This window comes from Chlamydotis macqueenii, chromosome 1 (assembly GCF_036417535.1).
Source record: "Chlamydotis macqueenii isolate bChlMac1 chromosome 1, bChlMac1.mat, whole genome shotgun sequence".
Lineage (NCBI taxonomy): Eukaryota > Metazoa > Chordata > Aves > Otidiformes > Otididae > Chlamydotis > Chlamydotis macqueenii.
In genome coordinates, this window is record NC_141556.1 from 3,482,197 (window position 1) to 3,507,864 (window position 25,668).

General features: G+C 45.2%; 1 protein-coding gene across 1 annotated transcript in view; it reads left to right on the forward strand.

Annotated features, from left to right (window-relative positions):
* The window catches only part of PLXNA4 (plexin A4), a 414,876-nt gene extending 389,655 nt beyond the window's left edge, over positions 1-25,221 (forward strand). Inside the window, exons 25-31 of the mRNA XM_086744556.1 lie at positions 4,623-4,726; positions 6,515-6,614; positions 9,369-9,559; positions 12,819-12,988; positions 15,435-15,647; positions 24,875-25,025; positions 25,126-25,221. Of these exons, the coding sequence (XP_086600682.1) occupies positions 4,623-4,726; positions 6,515-6,614; positions 9,369-9,559; positions 12,819-12,988; positions 15,435-15,647; positions 24,875-25,025; positions 25,126-25,221 (1,025 nt within the window). The remainder of the gene's footprint in view (positions 1-4,622; positions 4,727-6,514; positions 6,615-9,368; positions 9,560-12,818; positions 12,989-15,434; positions 15,648-24,874; positions 25,026-25,125) is intronic.
* The last annotated feature ends 447 nt before the right edge of the window (positions 25,222-25,668 follow it).

The window sequence follows — 25,668 nt, forward strand, 5'->3', positions numbered from 1 at the left end:
GGGGTGGAGCAGGAACAAGAGGATGTCAAGCCACAGCTCCATCCCAGCCCTTTTGCAGGAAAAGATGTTTCCTGGCATCCTTCGGTGACAGTGAAGACAGCAAGGGGAGAGCAGAAAGCACTGCTGGGCATTAGAAAGCAGCACAGCGCTCTCGGGATCAACCTGCCCCAGGCTGAACGCTCAGAACTGCAGAGGCGGCTGGACCAGCTCCACCAGTCCGTGCTAACAGTAGGTCAGAGCAGATGACTGTACTCTGGCCTTGAAATGGATGGTTTTCTAAACAGCAACACCATTTTCTATTGCCATTACAATTTTCTGGGCTTTCTGTCCATACCAAGGCCAGATTGCTCACGTGGAAGAAAGCAAACAAGCTAATGAGTTATTCTGAGTTGTTAAATGCAGGGTAGCTGCAGGCAGAGTGACTTGTATGTGTTGCAAATGTCATAATGTTTTGCAGTTACCCAGACAACTCATGGAGGGGGTTGTCAGCTGAAAGCACTTATTTTGGACACCCCAAGGTTACATTTTAGTCCAAAATCCAAATAGCAGCCCTCTACGTAAAGGCTTCTTTCTGCAGTGGCTATTTTTTAAATCATTATTATTTTTTAAAGCCCACATCATAAATAAATTACCCCATTTTTGGGAAAGCATTAGGATGTGAGGATCACAAACAGGAATTTGGCTTCATGCTGGGGCATTCACTTTTCTCTGTGTTTCGGTTGCTTTTTGAAAGGGACTACTGAGGGGATGGGAGATGCTAAGTTGACGGCCTTGCATTCAGAGATGCTGTCTCAGGCTTGTTGTGGACCATGTCAGACAAGCTTTCGCTGCCTCACTGATGGCGCAGTACTGGGATGAGGGGTTCAGCTTTTAGGAGATATTTAGACTGTGTCTAACTCTAGTATATATACAGTAAAGCAGACAGCTTGCGTATACAGGATGAAATATTTACCAGGCATCTACGTATTCTGATTTGAATTTCTTTTCCCCCAGCCACAGTGGTCCTTTCTCCACCTCAGAAGCAGTGCTGAGTTTCTCCTCTCTTCCTAGAGGTCATCATATAGTAGACATTTACCCATTTTTGTTTCCTACCCACCTGGTTTTACTGGTGTCTGGGTAAGCCACGTGGCTTTGTTCCACACACAATCACTGTGCACAGTCAGCTGCAGTTTCACAGTCCTTCATAGGAGACTTTGGGTCTTTAGGAAAAGGGTGGGAAGGACAGTATATGGCATGAACAGTTGACTGAAATGGATTGCATGCATGGTGGCCTAGAAGTGCCTGTAAAAGGATGGGGTAGCTGATGATGACTAGCTCAGATGAAGGCACCTGGCGTGAGCTGGCAGGTCTTCCACCCACCTGGGTATTTCAATTGCCCCTGAAAAATTTTCTCTCTGCCGCACTTTTCTCCCTTGTTCAACAGGCATCTTCAGGGTGACCTGGATCAGAGTGAAGGCACTAGGGAGGTGTAACATTTTCTGTAGGATTTGAGGTACAGGAGGACACCTCCCCATCTCCCATCCTTCCATAGAGTCATTCCCTAGCCAGGCATTCCTACAGCTCAAAGAAGCACCTCTTTGTCAAAGGCCCCTGGAGTTTCCTTTTTCCCAGTCAAGTTGAAGAGAAAGGTTATGTCTTAAAAAAAAAAATAGAAAAAGAAAAAAGATGGAGAAAAAAAAAGGAAGTAGTAATTCCTGCGTGCAATAAAAAGATACACTATCTACTGAATGAAATATAAAGGCTTCACAGCAGCTGTCTCCTGAGTTTGCATTTACCGCTGCTCCTGATTGGAAGGGTTGATAAAGATAATGGGATTTTTTACCTCCTTCCCCCTCTCCCTCCCTCTCTCCGGAAGGTGGAAGTGTAACAAATTGGATTGGAGTATGTCTCTCCTTTGTGCCGGCTCGCAGAGGAGTGCGCAGATCTGATGAGAGAGGGGACAGGGTGCTGCCAGCGAGGACAAAGCTGATGGTTTTCACTTAGTGCTGTGAATACGGATGTCAGGGTCACCTTTTCCTCCTTTGCACCCTCCCTTCCCATTCCCTTGCCCACAGCCGTAGCATTTCCTTACAGATCGGTGTGTGATCACCTCAGCTGGCACTTGTGGAGACAGGGAGCGTGCAGTGCTCCTCTGAGACTAGGAAGAGTTGGGGGACCACAAATGGGGGTCTTTTCTTGTCATTGCTCAGATGCATGATGATGTGGTTTGTATTTGATTAGGGCGAACAGGCCACAGAACTGAAGCCAGATGCTCTGAACCTGCCCTTGTCTTGCTCAGGAGTGGGTCTTGTGCAGAGGCAGTGTGACCCTTCCTCTTCCTCACGTGGCACCTTTCTGCAGGAGGGCTAAGAGGAAAGGTTTGGTAATCCTCTGTATCTGTACCAGAGCACGAAGGGCTTGAGGGGACATCCCACAGTGTCCTCAGCTCCCCTGGAGTGGAGGAAAATTTTCTGCTTCTCTGAAGACCCCTGCCCAGCTCTTGAATAAAAATAAAGCACAGAATGAGAAAAGCTGTGCGTACCCTTCATATCAGAGCCAAGCGCAGCACTGAGAGCCTGCACATCCCTCCTAAAACACCAAAACACGTGAGAGTGTGTGTCTCCTCAAAGATGAGTCAGAAGAGAGGAGAACTGTAGGAACACACAGAGCCCTGAAGGAGAGAGGTCAAAGAGACTGTCCCCAAGAGACCATGAGGAAGACACGAAAGAGACACAATCTGCGACAGTAGAAGTGGCTTTGGCACTCTGTGGGGCATTTTGTAAGAGCACCATTGCCCAGCCCAAACTTCAGCATTTTGTGCTCTTCCAAGCAATTTCTGGGACCAGTTAGCTTCCAGGAATCTGGTCCAGTTGGGAATGAACAGAGTGCATCACCCTCAGACATCACAAGGATAATGTCGGTGAGAATCTAAGGAGCTGGACTAAATAAAGGGCAGTTCAGGATCAGTGCTTAACCAACATAACCCGTGTTTAGTCTCCGAGTATCTCCAGCCAAAGTAACACTCAGCAATAAACACAGCAGCTGACCTCTTCCTGCTAATTTAAATGAATAATAAAGGCAAGGCGACTTTCCCAATGCATTTTAATTATGTGATAAGAAAACTGCTGAAACCAAAAGAAATTTGCAACGGTCCTTGCATTTTTATATTAGGAGGAATAAGCAGGGGTGGCAGGTGATGTCTCCATATCCAAGAGTTCATTTTAATTAACTCCTGCAAATGAATAGACTTTCTGCTTTGGCTCTGGCTAAACCGTATGTAGCTGGGCCACTCTGACTGAGACATGACAATCGAAAACATAGCTTTGGATGGTACAAGTTGTCTGTGGTTAAGCCACAGCTTTCCCTGGTGTCACCAGGTGATACTACATTTCCCTCCTTTTGGCCATTTTTATGTATTTCTTGCTGATAAGCAAGTCTGTGAGTCCCCTGTGGGGAAAGCTGTGCCAATCCTTCACATGGAGAATCTTTCAACATTTGAGCAAAAGGTGGTACCCTGGGAAGTGACGGGGTGCTCCGTCCTGCAGAAGGAGAGAAACATTCATCGTTTCAGGGTAGAGGCTGGAGCATTGGACGTGGTCAAAAACTGGAGCCCTTCTGCCCACAGGCATGCTGCTGAAGGCTGGTAGAGATTAAGTGCTCCACAGAGCAGAGTGTTGACTGTCTCTGGCTCTTCTTTCCATTGTGCCTCTACTGTGTCCAAAGCTAAGGGCTTCCTGCTCTCCATCACTTCTGGAGTTGACTGTCAAGAAGTCTTGAGCAAGCACTAATGGAGATGAAGTGAGCCCAGTACAGGGTCTGGTGCTGTGCTGAACAAGACATTGCTTTGCCCAGGGGAGCCCTCTCCATGGCTAGGTCTTGGCAGTTAGACACACCTCAGGTATTGATAAAGGCTGTTTCTATGCTGCCAGGCATGAAGTTCTATCTCTGACACATTCATTACCCGTGCCCCATGGTGATGGCTAACATACGCAAGCACAGCCTGGTCTTGGAAATAGCCACGTTGGAGCAAGGACAGAGCCAGGGAGTAAGTTAAGAGTTAAGCACCATGAACAATGAGGATGCTAAAGCACTGTGCCTTGCTCTGTTCAGCTCTGCCAATGAATCAACAGCTCTCTGGTCATTGACTTATCTGTGTAGAGATCACCACTGTGTGCTGCTTTGCCCTAGCCTTGGACCTCTCTGTAGGAAACTGCTCTGTGTTCTGATCCTTGTATGGTGTCATTCTTTAAGGAGGTGGGTGTTTCCTATGCAAAAGTTTTTTTGTGATAGAAATATCATTTTATAAAAGATAAAAAACCCCAGTCTGGATAACTAGGACTTGACTCTGAACTTTGCCATATGACTGTGATTTCTGCACACTTTCCTGAACCATCATCCTGAACTTTTAATGGTTCATCTGCCTTCTCTTTTCCTCTGGAAAGAAGGCTCTGGACATTTGAGCATTCATATGTTGTGCATGGTTGGAGGCATCTGACAGAGCATAATAGCAATGACTGACATGCTGCTACGTGGATGCAACCTGCACATGTGTGACCATATGGGTTACGGACACAGGGATTGCCAGGGCTCTGTCCCCTGTCTCAAAGGCTCTGCGGAGTTCAATGTCCTTGTTCTCCTTGCAGAGTGGCGGCAAGCAAGCGGGGCAAGGATGATCCTTCAGGATGAAGACATCACGACCAAGATAGAGAATGACTGGAAGAGACTCAACACGCTGGCACACTATCAGGTAACTGTGTGAAAGGATGGGTAGGTAAAAGATACATCAGCTAAGAAAGAGAAAAGAAGCGCAAATTGTTGTTCTCTAAGATGCAGAGGTAAACAACGGTTGAGTGGGCAATAACTGGGCAGAGGGCACAGCCCCTGTGTTGAGTACCTCCATCCTGTTGACATCCATCTCTGCATGACCTTAAGATCCATCAGACAGGGCTAAAGATGTCCAAAAATATCTTACATGAGTGCTAGATTTCATGAAAAATTGAATTTTGGTCAAAAACTGCCCCCCCACCCCTTTCCCTCCTGCCAAAAAAACAAAAAAAAAAAAAAAAAGGCACCTGATTAAGTTTAATTTGATGCTGACAATTTTGACATTTCCTCAATCACAGTTTAGCAATCTATGTTTCATAACAAGGTTTTTTTTTTCATTTAAGAGCTGACCTGAAGAGGCAGAAAGCAATAATTTGAAAAGGAAATAAAATTTTTCACTTTAGATTGATTGAAGCATTGCTGGCTGACTCTACAACACTTTTTTTCAGGGGGAGCAGGGATGTTTTCTATTTTGTTTCACTGACAAACCAGGTATAATTTTCTTTTTCTTCTGTACTTTTTCCAGTTGTTTGCTTCGGGCAGTAAGCTCCCAGCTGTATGGATGAGCTGAACGCAGAACAGGTCCCAGCTGCCAGGGTGTTGAGCTCTACATCATTTACTCTGGCTGTCCTGAGGGCAGACACGGAGCATGGTGGGACAGACACTGATATTCCTGTTGCCTCAGTTTCCCCATCTGTAGCGTGGGGATAAAACTACAAAGAGCCAATAATTGCCTTCCATGATTGCTGAGGGGCTATTTAATTAGCCTCTGCAGTGCTTTGAAGATGAAAAACTCTATGCAAGTGCTAATTATTATTATTACACAGACAAGAGTTAGACGTTGTTAGCAGGTTTTTTTTTTCACTCATCTCCTTTTTCTGATGTCTTATTTATCACAGATATTCCTGATATGGCTCCTCTGAGCCACTGGCTTGTTAACATTTCTGATATAGGACCCACATGAATCAACTAGCTGTAGAAGTGGAAAGATGGCTCGTTTCAGAAAGCTCTGTTGTCTCTTGAAACACTATGCCACGACATCCTAGAGTACAGCCACTCCAAATCTGCTTTCCCCTGTCTGAGACCCCTGACCCAGCAAAGAGAAAGAAGTTGTAGTAGTCACTTCAGTCCAGCAATGCATTTGTCATGTGGAAAGGTGAGACTGTGCATGGAGAGTTTGACAGGATCCGTCAAGGTGGAAAATGTAGATATGTATATCTGAGCTAGGCACCTGGATACCACCTACAGTTGAGGTGGAAGGAATAGAACATTTCACATCAGTTTTATCATCCTTATGGGACATCTTATCTTTGATGTTTGAAATAGCTCAGATGTTTTTTATTTTTCTCATGCTTCTGTCCTTCATTCTTTCCTTGAGAAGAGCCTACTGTCAGCTTTACTGTGGTTCATGCGAAGACTCACATTGTCATCACTGGGATCTGAATCAGGACCTGAATAGAGCAGAGTCTGCTTTGTCTTCAGTTGTGCTATTGCCCAAGTGCAGGCTTCTAGTGGTGTAACAGGAGATTTTGTCCCTTTTGTGTTAATAGACCCACTGAAGAAAGCATTTGAAGCTTTGGACCAAAGCCTACTGTTCTGCCTACAGTGACACTGGTTTATGGTTCAGTTTCTGCTGCTTCAACTTCTGCAGCCCATGGTACCTCATCTGGTTCTCAGAAGCTTATTGACAAAGCCCTTTTTTTCTCTACAGGTGCCAGATGGCTCTGTGGTAGCTTTAGTCTCCAAGCAAGTCACTGCCTACAATGCAGTCAACAACTCCACAGTCTCCCGGACCTCAGCCAGCAAGTATGGTAAGGGCTTGTGTGCTGATACAGGTTGAGACAGCATCGGAGGAGTCATCCCAAGCATCATGATGGTTACAAGACTCTGAGCACCAGCAGAAAGAATGATAGGCAGAAGACTAGTTGATATAATTGGTTGAGCAGTGGCAGAAGGAGAGGATTTAACCATCTAAAACTTTAGCATGTGGTCCAAGCTGTTGATTCAAGTGGTTGGATTGCTCTTAGAAGGTCTTTCTCCTCCCTCATTAACAAAAGGAGGATCCTATATAATTAGCTGCCTACATTTTGTACCACCAAATCTCACTCTTAGAGTTTGCACAGGGAGAGGAAAGGGAGGAGCACTGTACATTGTATGGGCTCAGCCACTCCAGTGGGCAAAGTCCTTGGAGCATCGTGTGTTGCAAAGACAAATCTGTGGCATAGATGAGAGGCCTCTGGGACTACAAGCAATCACAGTCTGCACGGGGCATAGCCTGTCTACAGTCATATCTCAGTGTGGGTGTTGTGTGTCCCATCCAGCTATCTTATTATCCCAAGGGAATTTGTACCTGGAATAATAATAAAAATGCCTTACTGAGGTCTTATATCAGTATATCTCAAGGCAGCGGATTTTTGATCCCACTTTACCCATGAGACAACTGAGAATGGGACAGCTGTGAAATAGACACAGGGTGGATGTTCTTCTGCAGAGCCAAACAATGACCTCCTTAACCTCACCACCACACACCTTTCTCCCTTGTGCTAGAATTGCAGCCCAGGACGTGTCTCACTATGGTGATGCTGGAGGGCAAAGCAAAATATCTCTAATGTGCAACCAGAGTGCTGCAAAACCACCCTCCAACCTGGATGCAGCTGTCATATCAGTTTCTTATTATTTTTTAATTTATGAAAGCATCTCCGATCCTTCTTACTCCCTTTAGCTTGAGGGAAAGTACAGTTACTCAATGTCCAGAGGATCCCCCTTCTTTTTTCTCCAAGGACATGAGCAATAAGACCTTATTAATATTCATCCTCTTTGTCATGTTGTTGCAATTACTGAAAGACACAATGACCTTTGGAAAGGAAGACTTGAGGGGGGTTAATTTCTGTTGGATTTCTTTAATTCTTTTGCCATTTGATTTTTCGGGAGGGGGGAGTGGGGAAGAATGCAGAGGGAGGAGAAGATGTGGTGGGTCAGAAGTGATTGTTAATTGCAATTAAGAAAACAGCATCCAGAGAGAAAAAGGATATTCCATCTGATAATTAATATGTAGAGATTGGTAATGCATTAATGAGGCTGATTCAGATCTTGCTACAGAAAGGTGCAAGACTTTTCTCTTAATTATGGTTGGAAAATACTCAATCTGCAGCATTGCTGGAAGGTCAGGGAGAGGGGAATGCCTCATGCCATCACTCAGAGGTAAAATGTGGAGGCTAAAGGTGTCCTTGACGAGGAAGTTTGCGCAGACCCACCTGAGGTTTTGGGTTATTTTCTGTCAAAACAAGATTTTGGAGCAGTGAGTGAAGAGGATGGATGGGCAGGAGTTACTGGATTGCTTTGAGACCAAAGGAAGGAAGAGAGGCATCTCCTCCTAAGTCTGGGGATGGGGAGCTAGGCAAGAAGTCGTGTTAGTTACATCAGTATTACTATGCAAAAAGGCCATGGCCTACTCTCTGGCCATAATGCCAAGCAGTATGGCATGGTTTAGCTAACATCCATACAGGTAAAACATCTTGTACTTGTCCATACTGGTTATCATGAGCAGCTGGTACTGTCACCTGAACCAGTCCTGGGCCGTGACTGGCACTGACAGTGCTGGCTGTCCCAGGTCAAAGCTTTGCCAGGGAACATTACAAGAGGTAAAGAGCATTGGCAACTGAAAGTCAGTGTTTGAGCCTTGTTTAATTTAACAGTCTAGACATTGACATCATGTCTGGCTTGGCTGACATCTCCTTAGAGATGAACAAATCACTTAGCCATAAGACAATGCTTTGATAACAAAGCCTGGTCCATATAGCGGCTTTGGGGTCTTCTCTGTCTCGCCCTGTAATTTCACCAGGAGATAAGTCCTTGCTGCCTATTGTTACAAATTGATTGATGGAAAGGTATTTAATACTAGTACAGAAACGCTCAGCTTGTGAGAGCAGGGACAACGCAGTATTGCTAGAGCCTTCCCTCTTTGGAGACCCAAAATAACATCACTGCAGCATGGACTCACCTGTTGTGACTGTCTCAGCCCCACACCAGAATCTGTATGAGCATCCACTCCATATACTGAATGGGAGAGGTACCTACTACCAAACCCAGACAAAGGATGTTTTCTTCTTGCCTTTTGATGGAAAACTTCTATTAGGTGTCATGTCATTAGCATATTTCCCTGGTGAAACTGATTAATCTCAAGATAAGTACTGCTAGGGCTGAGACTTTATTGCTCTCTACAACTACCTGAAAGGAGGTCGTAGGGAGCTGTGTGTTGGTCTCCTCTCCCAAGTAACTAGTGATAGGATGAGATTAAATGGCCTCAGGTTGTGGCAGAGGAGGTTTAGATTGGATGTTAGGAAACACTTCTTTGCTGAAAGAGTGGTCAGGCACTGGAACAGGCTGCCCAAGGAAATGGTGGAGTCACCATCCCTGGAGGTGTTCAAAGAACGTGTAGATATGGCACTCTAGGACATGGTTTAGTAGGCATGGTGGTGTTAGGTTGACGGTTGGATTTGATGATCTTGGAGGTCTTTTCCAATCTTAATGATTCTATGATTCTATGATTCTGTCTCTCTTTGCAGAAAACATGATCCGTTACACAGGCAGCCCAGATAGCCTCCGTTCTCGTACCCCCATGATCACCCCTGACCTTGAGAGTGGAGTCAAGATGTGGCACTTGGTGAAGAACCATGAGCATGGTGACCAAAAAGAGGGTGACCGGGGCAGCAAGATGGTTTCTGAGATCTATCTGACAAGGCTACTTGCCACCAAGGTACATGGTGGGGGTGGGGAAAAGAGTGAGAAATGGAGTTTTAAAGGCTGGAACTTCTATCCTACAAGAAATGAGGGACTGCTCAAAAGATGACAAAGGGGGATAAAGAGAGAAGGAAAACAGAGCAAGAAGACTGCTCCAAGCATGGAGGGAAGGATCTTGAATTTAGAAAGCAGAGTCAGAAAAGGGACATTGGCAAACAAAGAGGAGTAAAGAAGCCAGGGCCATGAGACTGGTGGAGAAAGTCATCACAGGGGTAGGGATATGTTTGGGCTGTTGATTATACTAGCTTGTAGCTTGTACCAAAATTGAGCAAATGAATGGCCAGGGAGTAAATGTGCCCAGATCAGATTCCAAGGACGTGTCATGCCTCACAGTCTGAAATTGGCTCCTATGCCACAGAACCCTGACTTTTGTGATAGAAGTCCTTCTTCTCCACCTTTCCCCTGGGCCCAAGAAGACTCTTGTGCTGATGACTTCCTCCAGTGGACTTTGGCTCCATTACAGCAACAGAAAGTGGCTTAATTGTCACCATCTGCACAGAAAGAACTGCATAGAAAGAACTCACCACCATGCTGTCCCTTCCCTGCGAAGGGCATGGCTGATTCTTGCTGGAGCTGGCTTGGTCTGGGGTTGACAAAAGCTCTCAGACCTTTCACTTTCTTTCATCTCTAACTGAAACTGCCTTCCACCTAACTCATTTGTAAAGGCTTCACAAAAGCAAGGGCAAAAGCGGTTGTCTGAATTTACTTTTCTTTGCTTTTCCACCCTGTGGATGGTGGTCTCCTTGGCATTAATGAAGAAGCTGGAACAACTGTCTTTTGCTCCCCAGCAGGGACTGGGGCAGGCGGGGAGGAAGGCAGTATAATCAGAGAAAAGGCTCCCTTTGCGGTTCTGCCATCCTCTTGCAGCACAGAGCATCTCTGTGCCCAAATCCCTCTAACAGAAGAGTTGTCTCACTGCATCCCAGAAGTGGAAACTGCAGGCTAGCTGTGGCTCAGGTACAGCTCGTCAGAATGTTATCTCACCCTGTTCTGAGTGATCAAACAGTCCAACCTTCCTCCCTTCTCTGAAATTTTTACTATTATACTTTCTTGCCAGGATGTTTATAGGCACAAACACAATTTCATGTGTTCATACAAATGCCAACTGAATTTGCCCATCAGACAGGTCTCCATCACGTGCTTAAGCCCTACCACACAGTTTTACCTGCACATTTGTTGCTCAACTCACTTTGCCTCTGATGTCTGACTCCCTGCAGCCTCACTCAGGCTGTCTACATTACAGTGAGATTCGGAGATAAAGTGGCTTTGTCTTTAGCCCCTGGTACGTGCCCAGCTCCCTGGCATCAAGATGCTTTTACGGATCATAAAATAGAAAAGAAAATGATCTTCCCCAGGGCTCCGGCCCCAGCTGTAAAGCAGTAAGCATTGGACCGGTGCTGATTTACCAGTGCTGTCTGGGGATACGTGCCCTACCCCACCACTCAATCGCTTTTGCTTTCTGTTCCGGATCACAAACTCAGCACTCGGGTGTTTTTCTGTGGAAACAGCAGGAAAGCAGCTGCAAAACTTGCACAGCAACAGAGAGCGTAGAAAGGCTGGGGGTTTGTTGTTTCCCCTCTTGGGCTGAGTGATTTTATTTTCTCATTGTGACCATTTGAGGGAGGAAAGAGGAGAGAGAGCAATTGCTGGTAATACAATCCTAGGGAATACTTGGTTAAACTGACAATTATTTTTATTCTGGTAAATCCCTGACCTCTGAGACCTGGAGTCTCTTGCCTAAAAGCCTCAGAGGTTTTCTTTGTGTTAGTGTGGGTGAGCATGTAGAGAACTAATTCCCTCCAGAAACTGACCCTGAGGGCAGCTCTTTCATGTCAGACCAACAAGATTTCCCCTTGGGGTCCCTTTCCAAGTCAGACATGTGCTGCAGGGCCTTATTCACCCGATAGGAGCTCACCCAAGCAAAAGGTACCTCTGTTTGTTTCCCAAAGAATAAATCAAGTGGTGAATCACCAAGAGACACCAGTTTTCTAATTAAGTATTTGTTAGCACTGTGTAAGCTTGAGCCACTCTGGTGGAACCTGGCACTTTGTTTCTAGTCAGGACAATTTATTTCCTGAGTCTGCGGAGAAAGGCAAGGGTTTTATTTTTCAGAAAAGAAAATTGTGCGTATCAGGAAATGTTTGTCGGAGATTTGATTGCTTTTTGATTTTAGCAGCCATACGGTTTATTCACATATAAGCACCTACGAAGCTCTGGTGGCAGAGCAGAGGATCAAATGTGGGCTAGAACTCCCCGTTCATCAGGGAAATCAATGCCTTGCCTGATTCGCCCCCAAACTCAGCCTGCAGCTCATTGGGTTATCACAGCTACTTAACTGCCCTCTTCTCCAAGCCTGGTCACCCTCTGGTCCTCCAGCTCTTCATCTTCTTTCTAAAGGTCAACTGTCCTCACTGGCTTGTCCAGAGTGGTGGTCCTCCAAGCACAGGATCTGGGATTCTCATCCCAGAGGAGCATGAGACCTCTGCAGTGTCTGCAGCGGACACTACTGAGGTCTGCAGAGCAGTACCTGACACATCCATGAATCGCTTCAAGGGTCTGCATCAGTCCCATGCCAACGTAAAAAATGAGGAGGCTTCTTGGGGATTTGTGTTATTTATTATACTACTCACGCATATAAACCAGCTATCTCTCGGCAGGCACTCTTGTCCCATTTGTCTCAATGACACCTTCTGCTCTGCTCTACAGTCATCTGACTTCTACTCCCAGCTTAAGAATTGGCCCTGGATGAAAGCCAGCATAGAAAATAACTAGGGTTTTTTTTTTTTTTTTTTTTTCTCATACATGCACTAAAGTAGTTGAGGATAGGACTCAGAGGAGAGAAATTTCAGTGGGAATGTATCTGGGTCTCTCCATCACTGTATACCTGAGATGGGGCAAGGTATCCCACCACAGCCCAGCTGCTCTCCCTGGCAGGGAGTGCTAGCAGCAGAGAGGACAGGTAACATCTTGACCTGCATCATCTCACTGCTAACCAGATGTAGCAAATATTGTGAAGATGCACATGCCTGCTTAAAGACAGCTGTATTGAAATTTCCAACTCATCACATTTAGCAGCTATTAGATGTCTCCCACTTTTCAATCACACTTTCTGGGCCTGATTCACAGACATGCTCTGCTTTCAGCTGAGTACCAAAATTCAATATCCTCTTCCCACTTGGTATCTCACATTCTTCTCTCCTTCCTTCTCCTAACAGGGCACCCTCCAGAAATTTGTTGATGACCTCTTTGAGACCATCTTCAGCACTGCTCACCGTGGCAGTGCGCTTCCACTGGCTATCAAATACATGTTTGACTTCCTGGATGAGCAGGCTGACAAGCACAACATCCATGACCCCCATGTGCGGCACACCTGGAAGAGCAATTGGTGAGTGAGACACCCCAGTAGAGTCCAGAACCAGGTCCTAGACTGGAAGGAGAGGGACATATGGTTTGAGATCTGGCGTGGGGTTCAGTGTGGGGTTCACAGCAACAGGCTCAATACTCTCAAGCCCATGGAGAAATCAGAAGATCCCAGAATCCAAAGGATGCTCTCAAAGATGGAGCACTTTGGCTAAACAGGTCCTAGTTTGCCCTGTATTACATGAAGATGGCAATATTTCTGCAGGAAATCGTGAGGATATAAGAGGAAAAATGATGAAATGTCTAACTGCTGCAGTGCCCAGGCCCATAAGAATGTCTAGGGAGGCATGGGAGAGGATTCAGCACCACTATCTTCATCTAGACTGGGTGTTTGAATTCCCAGTGTTGTCAGAGGGGGGCTAGAGCTCCATTTGTTTGCCCACCCATAGGCATTTAGTGCTATTTGAGATGTTTGAAGGTATCCCAGACATCCGCAGGGGATGTGCAGCACCCACAGGAGACTTGTACCCTCTTGGGCTGGCAGCTGGAGCCCAGGAGAGAGTCTCAGACTGTACTAAGCACTTAAGAGGTCTGGAGCTGGATGTGCATCTCCCTCAGAGTGAGTGACAAAATCTGACATCAGCCCCCTGCTCTAGCTGCCAAGCAGCAGCCCCTCTTCCTACAAGTAATGGCACAGCAGGGAAAAGCCAGGATTGGTGGAGAGAAAAGATCTCTGCGGCTCCTCTCCGCTGAGTCTCCCTGTTGGAAAGAGTTCCCTGGGGAATCGCTCCCTCCCCTTCTCCTGTGCAAACACAGGGACTATAAAAGGAACAGCAGAGGAGAGCCATGGGGCTCCCAGCTCATGCATTTTTTTTTTCCTTTTACCAGCCATGCTGATGGCAGATCGTCACAGCGCAGTGACATAAAAAAAGAAACCCCATGCACCAAAGAGGCTTTCAACTAATGAAACATTAGCATATTATTAACATTATCTGCGGCACTAATCTAGGGCTGATTGCAGCCACTCAGGCTAAATGAGCAGGAGGTTTATTTAAGGGGGGAGGGGGGAAGGCAGAGTGTGTGTGTATGTTGGAAAAGGGGCAGTATGAAGAAATCTGTTCAATCAGATTAAATTAACTCAAAGTCACATCACAGGCTTCATTATTTCCAGCTAGGGACATCGTCCCCCCAGCCCCTCCCCGCAGCTCGTCTTCACTGTGGCTGCGTTTGCCGTCCAAACAGCTGCAGAAGAAGTTCTGCACAGTTCACTCATCTACTTCATCCCTCAACGCAAGAAACTCCATTACCAGCCTAAAATATTTCCCTCCCACAACTCCGTCAGGTCTCATTGCCAGCATCTACCACTTCTCCTGAACTTGGCTGATAGGATCACCTGTGCGGGTCTCTCCTTACGTTTCCCCTATGCTTTTGCTGGCTCAGGAGAACACACAGTGGTTTAGGAAAAGGTGGTGTCATCCTTCTGTCAGGACATGCTAAACTGCCTGCTGCTACTCAAAATGTATCAGACTTGGAAACGAATCTTTTATGGAGCTGTGAATACATGGGGGTAACGAGCAAAGGAAAAGAACTTAGGAACTGGAGAGTTTAGACTGAACATCAGGTGAAGAAAAACTTCCTCTTGGGAAGGTGCAGACAGTGAAGGTAGACTTAACAGTCTACCTGACAGAGAGACAAGAGTCTAACTCTGTGATCAGTGACACATCTCATCTCCTAGGCCACGATCATATGAATGCATTTTCCCTGACACAAAAAGGCTTGAGGCAAAGGCTAGAGGTAGATACCTCAGGGCATCTCACACAAATGAACTGCTCTTCTGAGAAAATGGGGGGAAAAAAAGATTGGAATAACATTTCCTTGGTTAGGGCAGATCAATTTTCATTTCAAAGGTTTCAATACTTGTTCCTCAGTCTTCTTTTTTTTTCCTTGAGGCACCAGTGTTTTCTCTGTCATGTAAGGATTGCTTCATGCCCAGTGTGCTGGGATCATACACACGCTTAGGCTGAAGCTGTGCAGTGTGTCAGTACATGCCAAGTGCCCCAGCGACTTGTGTTTACCACAAGTTTTGCTGATGTGATGCGTATTCTCACGTGATGAAGCTGCTGATAGGCAGAACTTTGCATTGCACGCTAACATAGAAAAGCTAGGAGTCATTTTCATCACCTTAATTATACTATAATTTATGTGCAACTTCAATAAGATAGCATTGACCTTAAGAGTGACAAAATCTGTATTGTAAGGACAACAGGGACAAAAAATACTCCTGAGGTGATGCCACTGCCATCCCTAGAGTCCTGTAGGGGAGGAATTTATTGTATATCAAAGCTTATTCCAGAATCACATCGTGATCTTTGATTCCCATCCACCAGTTACCATTGTAACCTCATGCAACAAAGCCTGTGAACCATGCACTGACTGACTCACCTCTTCCACCCCTCCCACTCCTCTCGCAGCCTGCCGCTACGGTTCTGGGTTAATATGATCAAGAATCCGCAGTTTGTCTTTGACATCCACAAGAACAGCATCACAGATGCCTGCCTCTCCGTTGTGGCTCAGACTTTCATGGACTCCTGTTCGACCTCAGAGCACCGTCTGGGCAAAGACTCACCCTCCAACAAGCTTCTCTATGCCAAGGACATCCCCAGCTACAAGAACTGGGTGGAAAGGTGAGTTTTAGCTCTACAAATAGGAATGACATAAGCAAGTGATACAATGAGGCCTTGCTTCATGGATGGAGGTAGGAGGCATCATCAGCATTGCTTTTGGTAGCTTTCTTAATTTGTTTATTGCCTAAGTAGAAAGCTCCATGTTAGCCTTATGTTCCCACATGCCTTGCAGCAGAGATGGAAATTTAATTAGAGGTGTGAACTGAAGGTGTTTGCCATCATTGTTTCTCTTGAGGAGAAACTGTTGAGAAGTGATAGAGGGAGGAAGGAAGGGGAGGTGATGTGTCTGAGCCCTGTGAATTGCATGGAATTCTAAGTCTTTCCAGAGAGACCAGAAGTGGTTTGCTGTTCTGAGCATCAGTCCCCGCGCTGCCTAGATCCCAAGGGTCATACAATTATCTCACCTTATTCTGAGTCCAGTAGTTTTCCTCGGAGACTGTTCTGTGCTTTGAATGAGACACCATAAGATTGACAAGCTGGTGACTGAAGCTCTGCAGATATTTTCTGAAAGGCCAGAGGTCTTTCCAAGTGTTTTAGACACATGCAAGACCTGTAGCTGTACTGTTCAATCTACTGCACTGGAGGCTGGTGTCTGGCAAACCTACTCTGCCAGGAATACAACCAAGACAACTATTTCTGCAGTACCTAGGGCCTTCAGTTTCTCTAAGATTTTCTGCAGGAGAAGCAAGTAGCACATCTCGCACTCCGTTCATCAGGAGCCTGTCTGCTGGAGCAAGCCTTGCAGAAGTTGATCTGTGCTTTGTTTTCCAATATCCATGCTTGCTTGGCTTTATTGACAGGTTTGGGAACTGCACAGATAGAGAATGATTACTACTCTGTAAAGACAAAGTTAGGTTTATCTTACAGATCATTCCTGTGCAATGCCATCCAGTTTTAAGCAACGATTTGTCTGGATGAGTTCATAGGCTTTCTCTAAAATTGACACCATGTCATGCAGTTTATACGAGACCTCTTCTACTATAGGCACACTGTGCTGTAAACCACTCTCTTTCCTTTGGTGGGAACATTTTTCTCTTATTTTGTGAAAGGACAGCACAGCTGATCAAAGAGCTCTGTGCCCTAGTCAGCATGAGGTGACATTTTTTTACAATAATGCTCCCATTGGTCTCTGATTTGTCTGGACAATTATTTTTAGATGTGGTTAAACACTTCTGCAAATGTCGTTTCTAGGCAACCTGTAAGGCTCTTACAAGCTACCTTGCTTAATTATGACCTACTTCTGGTACTGTGTCCAAGTTTCTTAGTACATATTGAGGTTGATTACTGAATTGACCTGGATAGGTAGAAAGAAATGTTTGACATTCACTTAGAAATCAGATTTGAACCAACAGTGACCCAAAGGTGCCATACTCTAGTGATGCTTTAGCAACCTTGCGTGTAGTGTGTGGTTGGTTTCTGCAGACAAATACTTTGTTTTACATATGACCCTGGTAGATTTTTATCTTTGGAGATAGTATACATTTGAATGACAAACTGAATAGGTGGAAAATAGGATATTTCCTCATGCAACACTTTTTTTTTTTTTTTCCCCCTGGATAAACAGAAGGCTGCAGTTTCCTTTTTTTAAAAAAAAAAAAATTTTTTTTTGCCGGTATTGATTTCACTTTACAACTTTTTAGAGCTAAATCCTGTTGCCCAGAGATCTTCAGCAATAGGTGCTGCATTTCCCTAGAAGTTTTCCCAAACAACTGGGCTTGCAAACGAGGTACATAACACTTCCTGCTGCTTGTAAAGAGCACTGGATTTTTGTGCCCAGCATGTGCTGGGTTGTTATCCGCACCGATGTCTGACAACTTGAACTGAAGCCCAAGGGGACGCTGCAGGTTTTGGAATATGGTTAGAGCTTCTGCTCTGCTTATATTTTTGTGTGTCAGTTCCACAGACTCAAGGCAGTGGCACCTGGATGCTGTGGTAGATCAAAGGAAAAACATATCAAGGATGAATAGAATATAATTTCAATTCTACCATGTGTTAATTAATTCCTTTTTTCCATTCCACAACTGTAACTTGAGGGAGTTATTCCAAATCCAATGGCTTCCAGTACTGGTTGGAGCTATTTCTGTAGTCAGCATCAGCTGGAGACAGCATCCTTCAAGAGCACTAGACTTCTTCAAAGAGCGAATCATAAGATAAAAAAGATTTTCAGTCGGGAATTTTAAGAAGCAGTTGAGTAAATCAGAAGAACCTGAAATCAAATGAACTTCTTTGATGAAGAAGAATCTATTAGAAGGCAATTAGGCAGTGGTAGTTTGCAACCCTACTTGAAGGCATTCTGGACTAAAGAGAGGCTTTTAACAGGTCTGTTGAAATGGTAAGCTGAGCTGGGTTACTCCAAGCCTTCCCTTTGCAACTCCTGGTTTTTCAGTGTGGAGTGTGCCTTTAGGACTCACAAAACTCAAAGCAGGGAATGACCTTGGCACAAGAATCAGGTGTGGGTGAAAGTACATACCTCCAATACTTCAAAGATCAGTTTTCTACCTCTTCAGAGGCTAGGAAGGGAATAGCTACAGATTCTGACCTGATCAATGGTCTACCTCCATGTGGTAGTCAACTGGGAGCTTGATTTCAACAGTCTTTTTTTATCACCACTGAAAGCAGAGGTGGACTCTGCCTGCTGAAACAAACCTGCTGAGAAATCCCGACTTTTGGGAAAACCTGATTCAACATTCAAATTATACACCCAGGGCTCATTCACTGTGAAAACACATGGCTAAAAAGTCTCTAGGTGCAGCCACAACTTGGGTTTCCTGCGGCAGAAGAGGAGGCCTGACTGAGGCTGGAGGATGAACACAGGAAATGGGGACAGGCTATTTGGCTTTTGTTGAAGCCATGAAGAGCCAGACTGTAGTTCTAAAACTAGGTGGAGGCTTTTCAATTATCATTATATGAGTCTATTGAAAAAAAGAGGAAAAGAACGGGAACGGTAGACCAGATTCTCATCTGACTTCTGTTAGTAAAACTCCATAGGCTTTGCTGAATTTACATTAGAGCGGCTTCAGATCTGCATCTTTTCAAGTTTACTTCAAATGTCCCCTTTGAGCCTAGAAATCTGGAGAACTTGGGAGCATTTGATGCAATCCCCAAGCAATACAAAGGGGAGTCTGTTCTAATTGGGACTGTCTCATTAGTATTCAACACCACACTGAAAAGATGACAAAGGGCTGTGGCTGACCTTTCATTTCTCTCCATGCTGCCAAGCTTATGATAACACTTGTTTGAACTTCATTAACACCGTTTAATTGCCTGCATCACAATCAATATGTTGTTACCCTACCGAAGCCTGGCATGGAGGCAGAGATGTAGGAGACTGAAAAGGGGCAGAGCACAAAAAGCAGAAGTCAAAGAATTTTTCCGTTGCACACTGGTGTCCAAAATACCTGCAGTGCCACAGGGAGAGGAACCGGTGCTTTTTTCTCAACCCTGCAGGGACTTGGTCTCCTTTTAGCTGTTTATTATGCATCAAAAATTACCCCTCAAAGAAAAGCTGAAAGTCAATGGAGACACTGCAAATATTCTTAACACCTTGAGAATCCTCCAGTGAAGACCATTCAAAATAAACTTGCCAGCTTTGAGACTAAAAGAGGATTAAAGTGACCTGATCCATGAGATTCAGAATTATACCATCTGCAGTGTATTATGTTAACCTGAGTACAATCACTACCTGATGTAGCTGTTGACACCCAGGTCCTGGGTCCATGATCGCATCTCTTCCCTTTTCCTGAAGCAACTATGATTGGCATGGCATTAGCATCTAGATGTTGAGGTCTTAAGCTTGTCAGAAAACACTGTAGGAGTATGTTTGGAATAGGCAGAATGGATAGTCTGTCCCAATTCAGGATCTAACCTACATAACTTGTCAGCCCGTGGTTCCAGGACTCTGTAGTGAATAGATGGTCTCTCACAGTTCAATGCTTGTGGTGTCTGTTGGCTACTTTGCAGCTAACTTTAGAAAGAAATACAAATTGGACTAGTTTAGTACAATAAAGATTATAAGCTGCATGTACCTTAACATTGTAAATTATTGAGGTTTTAAACAGAAACACTGAGGTGACTCCAAAGGCTTTAAAAGAGAGCATCAAATGACAGGTGCAAATCCTAGTTCTGTTTTTAAAAATGCAGTCTTCTGTGTCTTCTTTCTTTGCTAGAAAGAAGGCACAAGATATAGCATACGAAGGGTCAAGGTAGCAGGGTGTTGTCAGTAGAGATAATAAAAACTGGTGCTGGAACGGGCCTCAGGAGATCAACCCAACCAGCTCCTGCCTCAAGGCAGGATCAGCTCTGTCTAAAGCTTTCCTGACAGATGCTTTTCTACCTCTTTCTTAAATGCCTCTAACGACTGAGCCTCTGCTTTCCTCCGGCAATCCGTTCCTGTGCTTCCCTGTCCTTCCCCTCAGAGTGGTTTCCCTGATGGCCAGCCAAAATCTCCCTGGCTGTAATTAAAGCCCATTTTGTCTCCTTGCATCCCCAGGGGCACGGAGTATGGCTCATTCCCTGCCTCTCTGTTGCAACTTTCAGTGTACCTGAAGACTGTTCGCTTGTCTTTCTTCACATTTAGCCTCCAAAAATACTCCTGAAATTTTCGCATCGCAGGAACGTGCTGCTCTTATATAGTGCAGTTTTCCACAGGAAAGATGAAAATGTGTCTATACAGAGGGTACAGCCTCAGACCCACACATCCTCTGCAGGTGGCAGAGATGACACTGAATGGCTTCTTCTCCTGGAGAGACTACCCGTGCACCAATTCACTCTTCAGCCACTGATTCAGTGCTGCTCGCCCATTCTCTACCATTTACTCCAAGATGAAAAGCAGCAGGAAAAAACAAACACATGGAAAATAAAATCATTGCCCTAGCTAGGGGATGTATACACAGATAAAATAATTCCCTCAAGCTCTTCAAAGCAAATCTCTGGAGGAACAGAGAGGTCTTTTGCTAACTTTGGGGCCAGTACCTTTTGCTTAGCTGTCAGGCTGTTACTGCCAAAGTCCACTCGGTGTCCAACAACCTGGCCTTGAACCTCTCTCCAAAATAGAATCAGCTTGGGCTAATAGAGTCCTGCGGCTGCCTGTGGCTGAATCAGCACAAGCATGAGCTTTGCGGCTCAGATGCCTCCCAGCAAACTAAAGCTACCATGCGGTGTCAACAGAAGAACTAACAGCATGTCCTTGTGTTGCTTCACTTCATCCCATAAAAAAGCTGGCTGCTAGGTTGTTCCCAAGCTCTCCTTCTGCCCTTCTCCGCTGTAGCAGTCCTCCATATCCCTTTCATACATCTCTTCCTCCTCCAGTGGTCTGGATACAGCCGGCTATTGCATAACTCTAATTATGTTATTGCTGTAATTGCGTCTGCCGTCTGCAGCACATGGATTCGTTACAAGCTTTTCATATGCTAAAATGATTATTAATGAGTGCAGTCCCAACCCAGCGACGGCACAACAACAGCCATGACAAAATGATCTTTTGGAAGGCAATTAGCTCCATGCTAAGCTGCCTAAACCACAGCCACACTGGAAAATTTCAGACTGGAGAGGAAGCACTGGCAACACGGCTTTTCTCTTCTCTTTTGATGAATTAATGAGTTACTGAGTGGCAGCAGGCACAGTTGTTCTTGTGAAACAGCTCCACTAAGGAGCCTTTCCTGGTTGGTATGGAAAGCAAGAGCATTTACCCCTGGCTAAACGGAGAGTAAGAGTATTCTCAACTCACAGTTAAGTTGCTTTCTTTAGGAAAACAAACCAAAATAAAACAAAATAAAGACAAACCAGGGAAAGTGGAGGATGCGACTGCAACAAGAACAATTATTTTCTGAGAGTAAGAGGGAGCACTACTATATACTGGTGCGTTCAAAATCCTTCCCCAGACAATAGTGGCAATGGATGATCTCATGGGCTCTCCTGGTCAAGCCAGGCTGGGGTGCGTTGCTGTGTAACGATACCTATGAAGTCACATCCTACGGTCTAGTAATCCTCACATCCTCCCCTGGAGTTTTGCTGTTAAGTGAGAGCTGTCAGCTGCAGCGGTGAAGGAAAGCTGCACACAGGCATCCTTGCAAATGCCAACAGTGAAAATGTAAGGACCTCTGGGGTTCAGTGACAGCTTCACAGTGGTTTTGAAGACATTAGGGGTATGCAAATGGAAGAGAGGTCCTAAGTATCTCTGAGGATCTGGGCTCAAATAGAAGGTAAAGAAAGACTCAGCAGGGATGTTGTCATCTCCCTGCTAGGATGCTTTAATATACACATTCATAATTTCTTTAGATAGCACAATGATAGCTTCATTAGAAACGCTTCTGTATAAATAAGCCATTTGGCCATGGCAGAGTTCTGATGGAAGTATATTATATGTCTTTTCCCTGTACTAGCAGCTAGATTTGATTATTGGTACATGCTTTTTTACCCTTCTTTTTATTTTATTTTTCTCCCAAAACACATTTCCATTTGCAGTCTTAATGGGAAATGACTGCTCAAAATGTGTGATGGCCAGGGAATTGAGTTTAGGGGAGACCAGGACACTTTAGTGATGGGTAATGGCCCGTGTACCCAGAACACTGAGATCACAGCTTGAGAGTCTGTCATGGCTGGAGAGGTCTCCAAGCCTTGAAACTCAGATTCTTGCATCCTGTCCTTTGCTCCAGGGAGCGTTGTGTATTGCTTTTCATTATTCAGATGAGTCATGGGAGTGTTATGCTGCTGGGAAAATATTTCTGCAGGGCTGGAAAAGGACCAGGGGGCTTTCAGACCCTTGTGAGTCACAGATTTAGGAGAACATTGGTAGCAGGTAAAAGGGAGGCGGGAGAAACTTGGAGAAGCAGACTATGCTTGTGTCCACGTTTCACTTTTTAGAAGCGTCACATCCCTGCACCCACTATCCTGCCACCATTTGATGACGAGCAGAACCTGAGAGGAAAGTGATCATTTCCACTGATTGTCAGAGCCAGACGGGCAAATAAAACACAGTACTGCTGCCTTCCTCCACCAACCTCATTTATTTCTGCTGTGATGTAATCCCCTTCAGTTTTCATTTCGCCCAGCAGCAGGGTGCCTATGCAATATTCATAAGGAGCTGGGCTCTTCTCTGTGGGCTCTTCTTAGACACCATAAATCAATGCATTTCACTGCATTGCAGACTGTTTTTCCTCACAAGTCCATGAACTTTGCTGGTTGCACATGGATGTAGTTTTCTATATGTGCCAAGACACACCTCAGTTTTTTGCCATAGGACTTCTTGTTTCTCAGTGCTGTACTTTGGCTCTGAAGAGCCTCCAATTGCAGTGTCATGGATGCCACTGACTCCTGACACTTTCTCTTGTCAGAAGTCCATGTAGCACAGGTCTGACTTTGTCCAGCTGCTGACGCTGAGACTTGTTCGAGTTTTTCTTGGACTAAGATCTTTCTCTGGGCAAAGATCTAGAAATATTTATTTATCCTACCCACCATCTTCTCCTGGAGATAGTTCTGCAGGACAGGTCCTCACAGGGTTTCTAGATGCCTGCTTTACTCATAGACAACTGTTCAGGTCCCCTTAGGGATTGAGGGTTAGGTGGGATGTAAAGCAAAATCAATCCCAGACCACTCATCACTGGAGTACTGGGAGCGACCAATGTTGAGACCATGTGACTGAGTTAGAATAGGATTTTTGTCTGGTGCTGAGCCCAGAAGACAAGATGCTAGGACTCCAGGAAGAATAATGTTGTTGTGTTTACTGGAAGTTGCAGTAAAGTTAATGAGGTTTGCATGAGTTTTTATGATGAGCCAAACCCTAGCTCTGGAAGCGATCAGGGTAGAAGACTACGCAGAGAGCTGGGAGAAGGACCTCTGCCTCCTACCCCTTTCTCTCTCAAGGGTTACCTCAACCCCTCTCTGCAAAACCAGAGTAGCATCCGAGATGCAACCAACCTGTTGCAGTAAATCAGGATGGGACTACGGCACACAAAACCAGACTGAGGCAAAACTGGAGCCTTCTGGTGTGCGGGGGTTTCCTCCCAGAGCTCTTGCACTGTGCTGTCTTTCATAGGAGACTTTGGCAGCTGCCTGTCCTGCTCTGTCGCAGAGAGTATTTTCCCACTTGTCTGTCTGAAGGAACCTTATCATACAGCACTTCAGTGTCCAATTTCTCTGCAGTAGAAAACAGCCTCCATCTCAGCAGGTGTCTCAATGCTGTTTACAGGACACCTGTCAGCTCTTTTGGCTCCCCGTCCCCTCTGCCTCCTAATTATAAAATTGTGGATTGCTGCAGCTATGGGCTTTTTTTTTTTTCCTTTCTTTTTTTTTTTTTCCTTGTGCACAAAATGTCAAATTGCAGAAATTAAAAATGTAAATGATGGTGTCTAATTAACCAGTTGACAGCAGAGCACAGCTGCGAGTGACAGTGACTGATTACCTTCTGCAAACCTTGTCCTCCAAGACCTGCTTTACCCAGGGGACGAAGGACATCGAAAATAGTAACTTCCTTAAAGAGACATTGCTCTGGTGATGAAGCCTGATGGGCAATAGTTGTGGGGGATCCATATCCTACAGACAAAACCCTACTTCTCTTGCGCTCAAAGGGAATGGCGTTGATTCCTAAGGGAAGCAGATTTTCCCCAGAGTGGAGATGGGGATGTTGAAGCCTGTTGCCACAAAATGTGACATCGGGCTAGCTTAAAATCTGGGACAAAAGGGAGATGCTGAGTAGCAGAGGAGTTGCTGGGATAGACTGGATTCAGTGGGGGACAGGGATGATGTTAGCAATGGATGCAGATCTACCAGTGTGGATGGTGCAAGCAAGCATGTAAGGGTTTTTTTTGGTCTATGGGAGTGAATACTGAGTTCTCAGTGGGCATTGAGATCAGTGGGATTTCTCTGCGGGGCTAGAGGCAAGACTCAAGGCCTTGAAAGCCTGACAAAGGAATCCAGCATTAATAGGTACTGTCTACATCTTTGATGGCATGGAGAAATTATACAGGATGCTCTTAGGGACTTCAGCCTCAGAAAAGAGTTGAGAGAATAAAACACACGTCTGCTATTCAGGAATAGTGCTTCAGTAATTTCCACTTTTGGCTAAGTCACCTTCCTTGCTGTAAAAGAAGAGCATGACCACGTATGTCATTCATGCACCAGAAGAGCCTGAGAGTGCTAAATGTGTTCTTTCTCCTTATTTTTGGTGTCTTTAATGTCTTGACTCCCTACTCTCTCCCCTCAAGAAACACCTGCATTTCTCTGTCTCTCAGGTACTATTCAGACATTGCCAAAATGCCAGCAATTAGTGACCAGGACATGAATGCATACTTGGCTGAGCAGTCTCGCATGCATATGAACGAGTTCAACACGATGAGTGCACTCTCGGAGATATACTCCTACGTTGGCAAGTACAGCGAGGAGGTAAGAGCCTTGGAGAGGGGAAGAGCAATTCTGTAGGACCATGGGACAAAGTGAGTAAAAATCTAAAATTCCTATCACTTTTTTCGCTGTCCTTTTCCAGATTCTCGGAGCCCTTGATCAAGATGACCAGGCTGGGAAACAGAAACTTGCCTACAAACTTGAACAAGTCATAACCCTCATGAGCATAGACAGCTGAGAACTGTCCTGCCAGGGACACCCTGGGAGGGATAAACCAAGTCGTGCCTCACTCAAGTTCATCATCTTTACCAAGTGCAAGTTTGGATCGGCTGTAAGCAGAGTCACCTGAACAGCGCTCCTCTCTCTCTCTCTCTCATTTCTTTCTCTTTCAAAATCTATGGACAAAGCGACAAAGCCCCAGGGGTTAAAAGAAAAGACTACAGAGGAATCTTGGCTTTGGGGACATCAAGACATTTGGGTGGAGCTCTCCTTTTCACAGCTTCCCCTCTGCCTTTGCCCTGGAGAAAAACTTACACACACAGAAAAAAAAACACCCACAAACCCTCCCCCAACATCACATCATCACTCTGCAGATGGGAAATTGGGAGGTAACTTCTGTCATGCTGCTTTAACATCCCTCCAAAGGCTGTAGCCTCTGGAGTGGACATGGAAATGAACTCAGTAT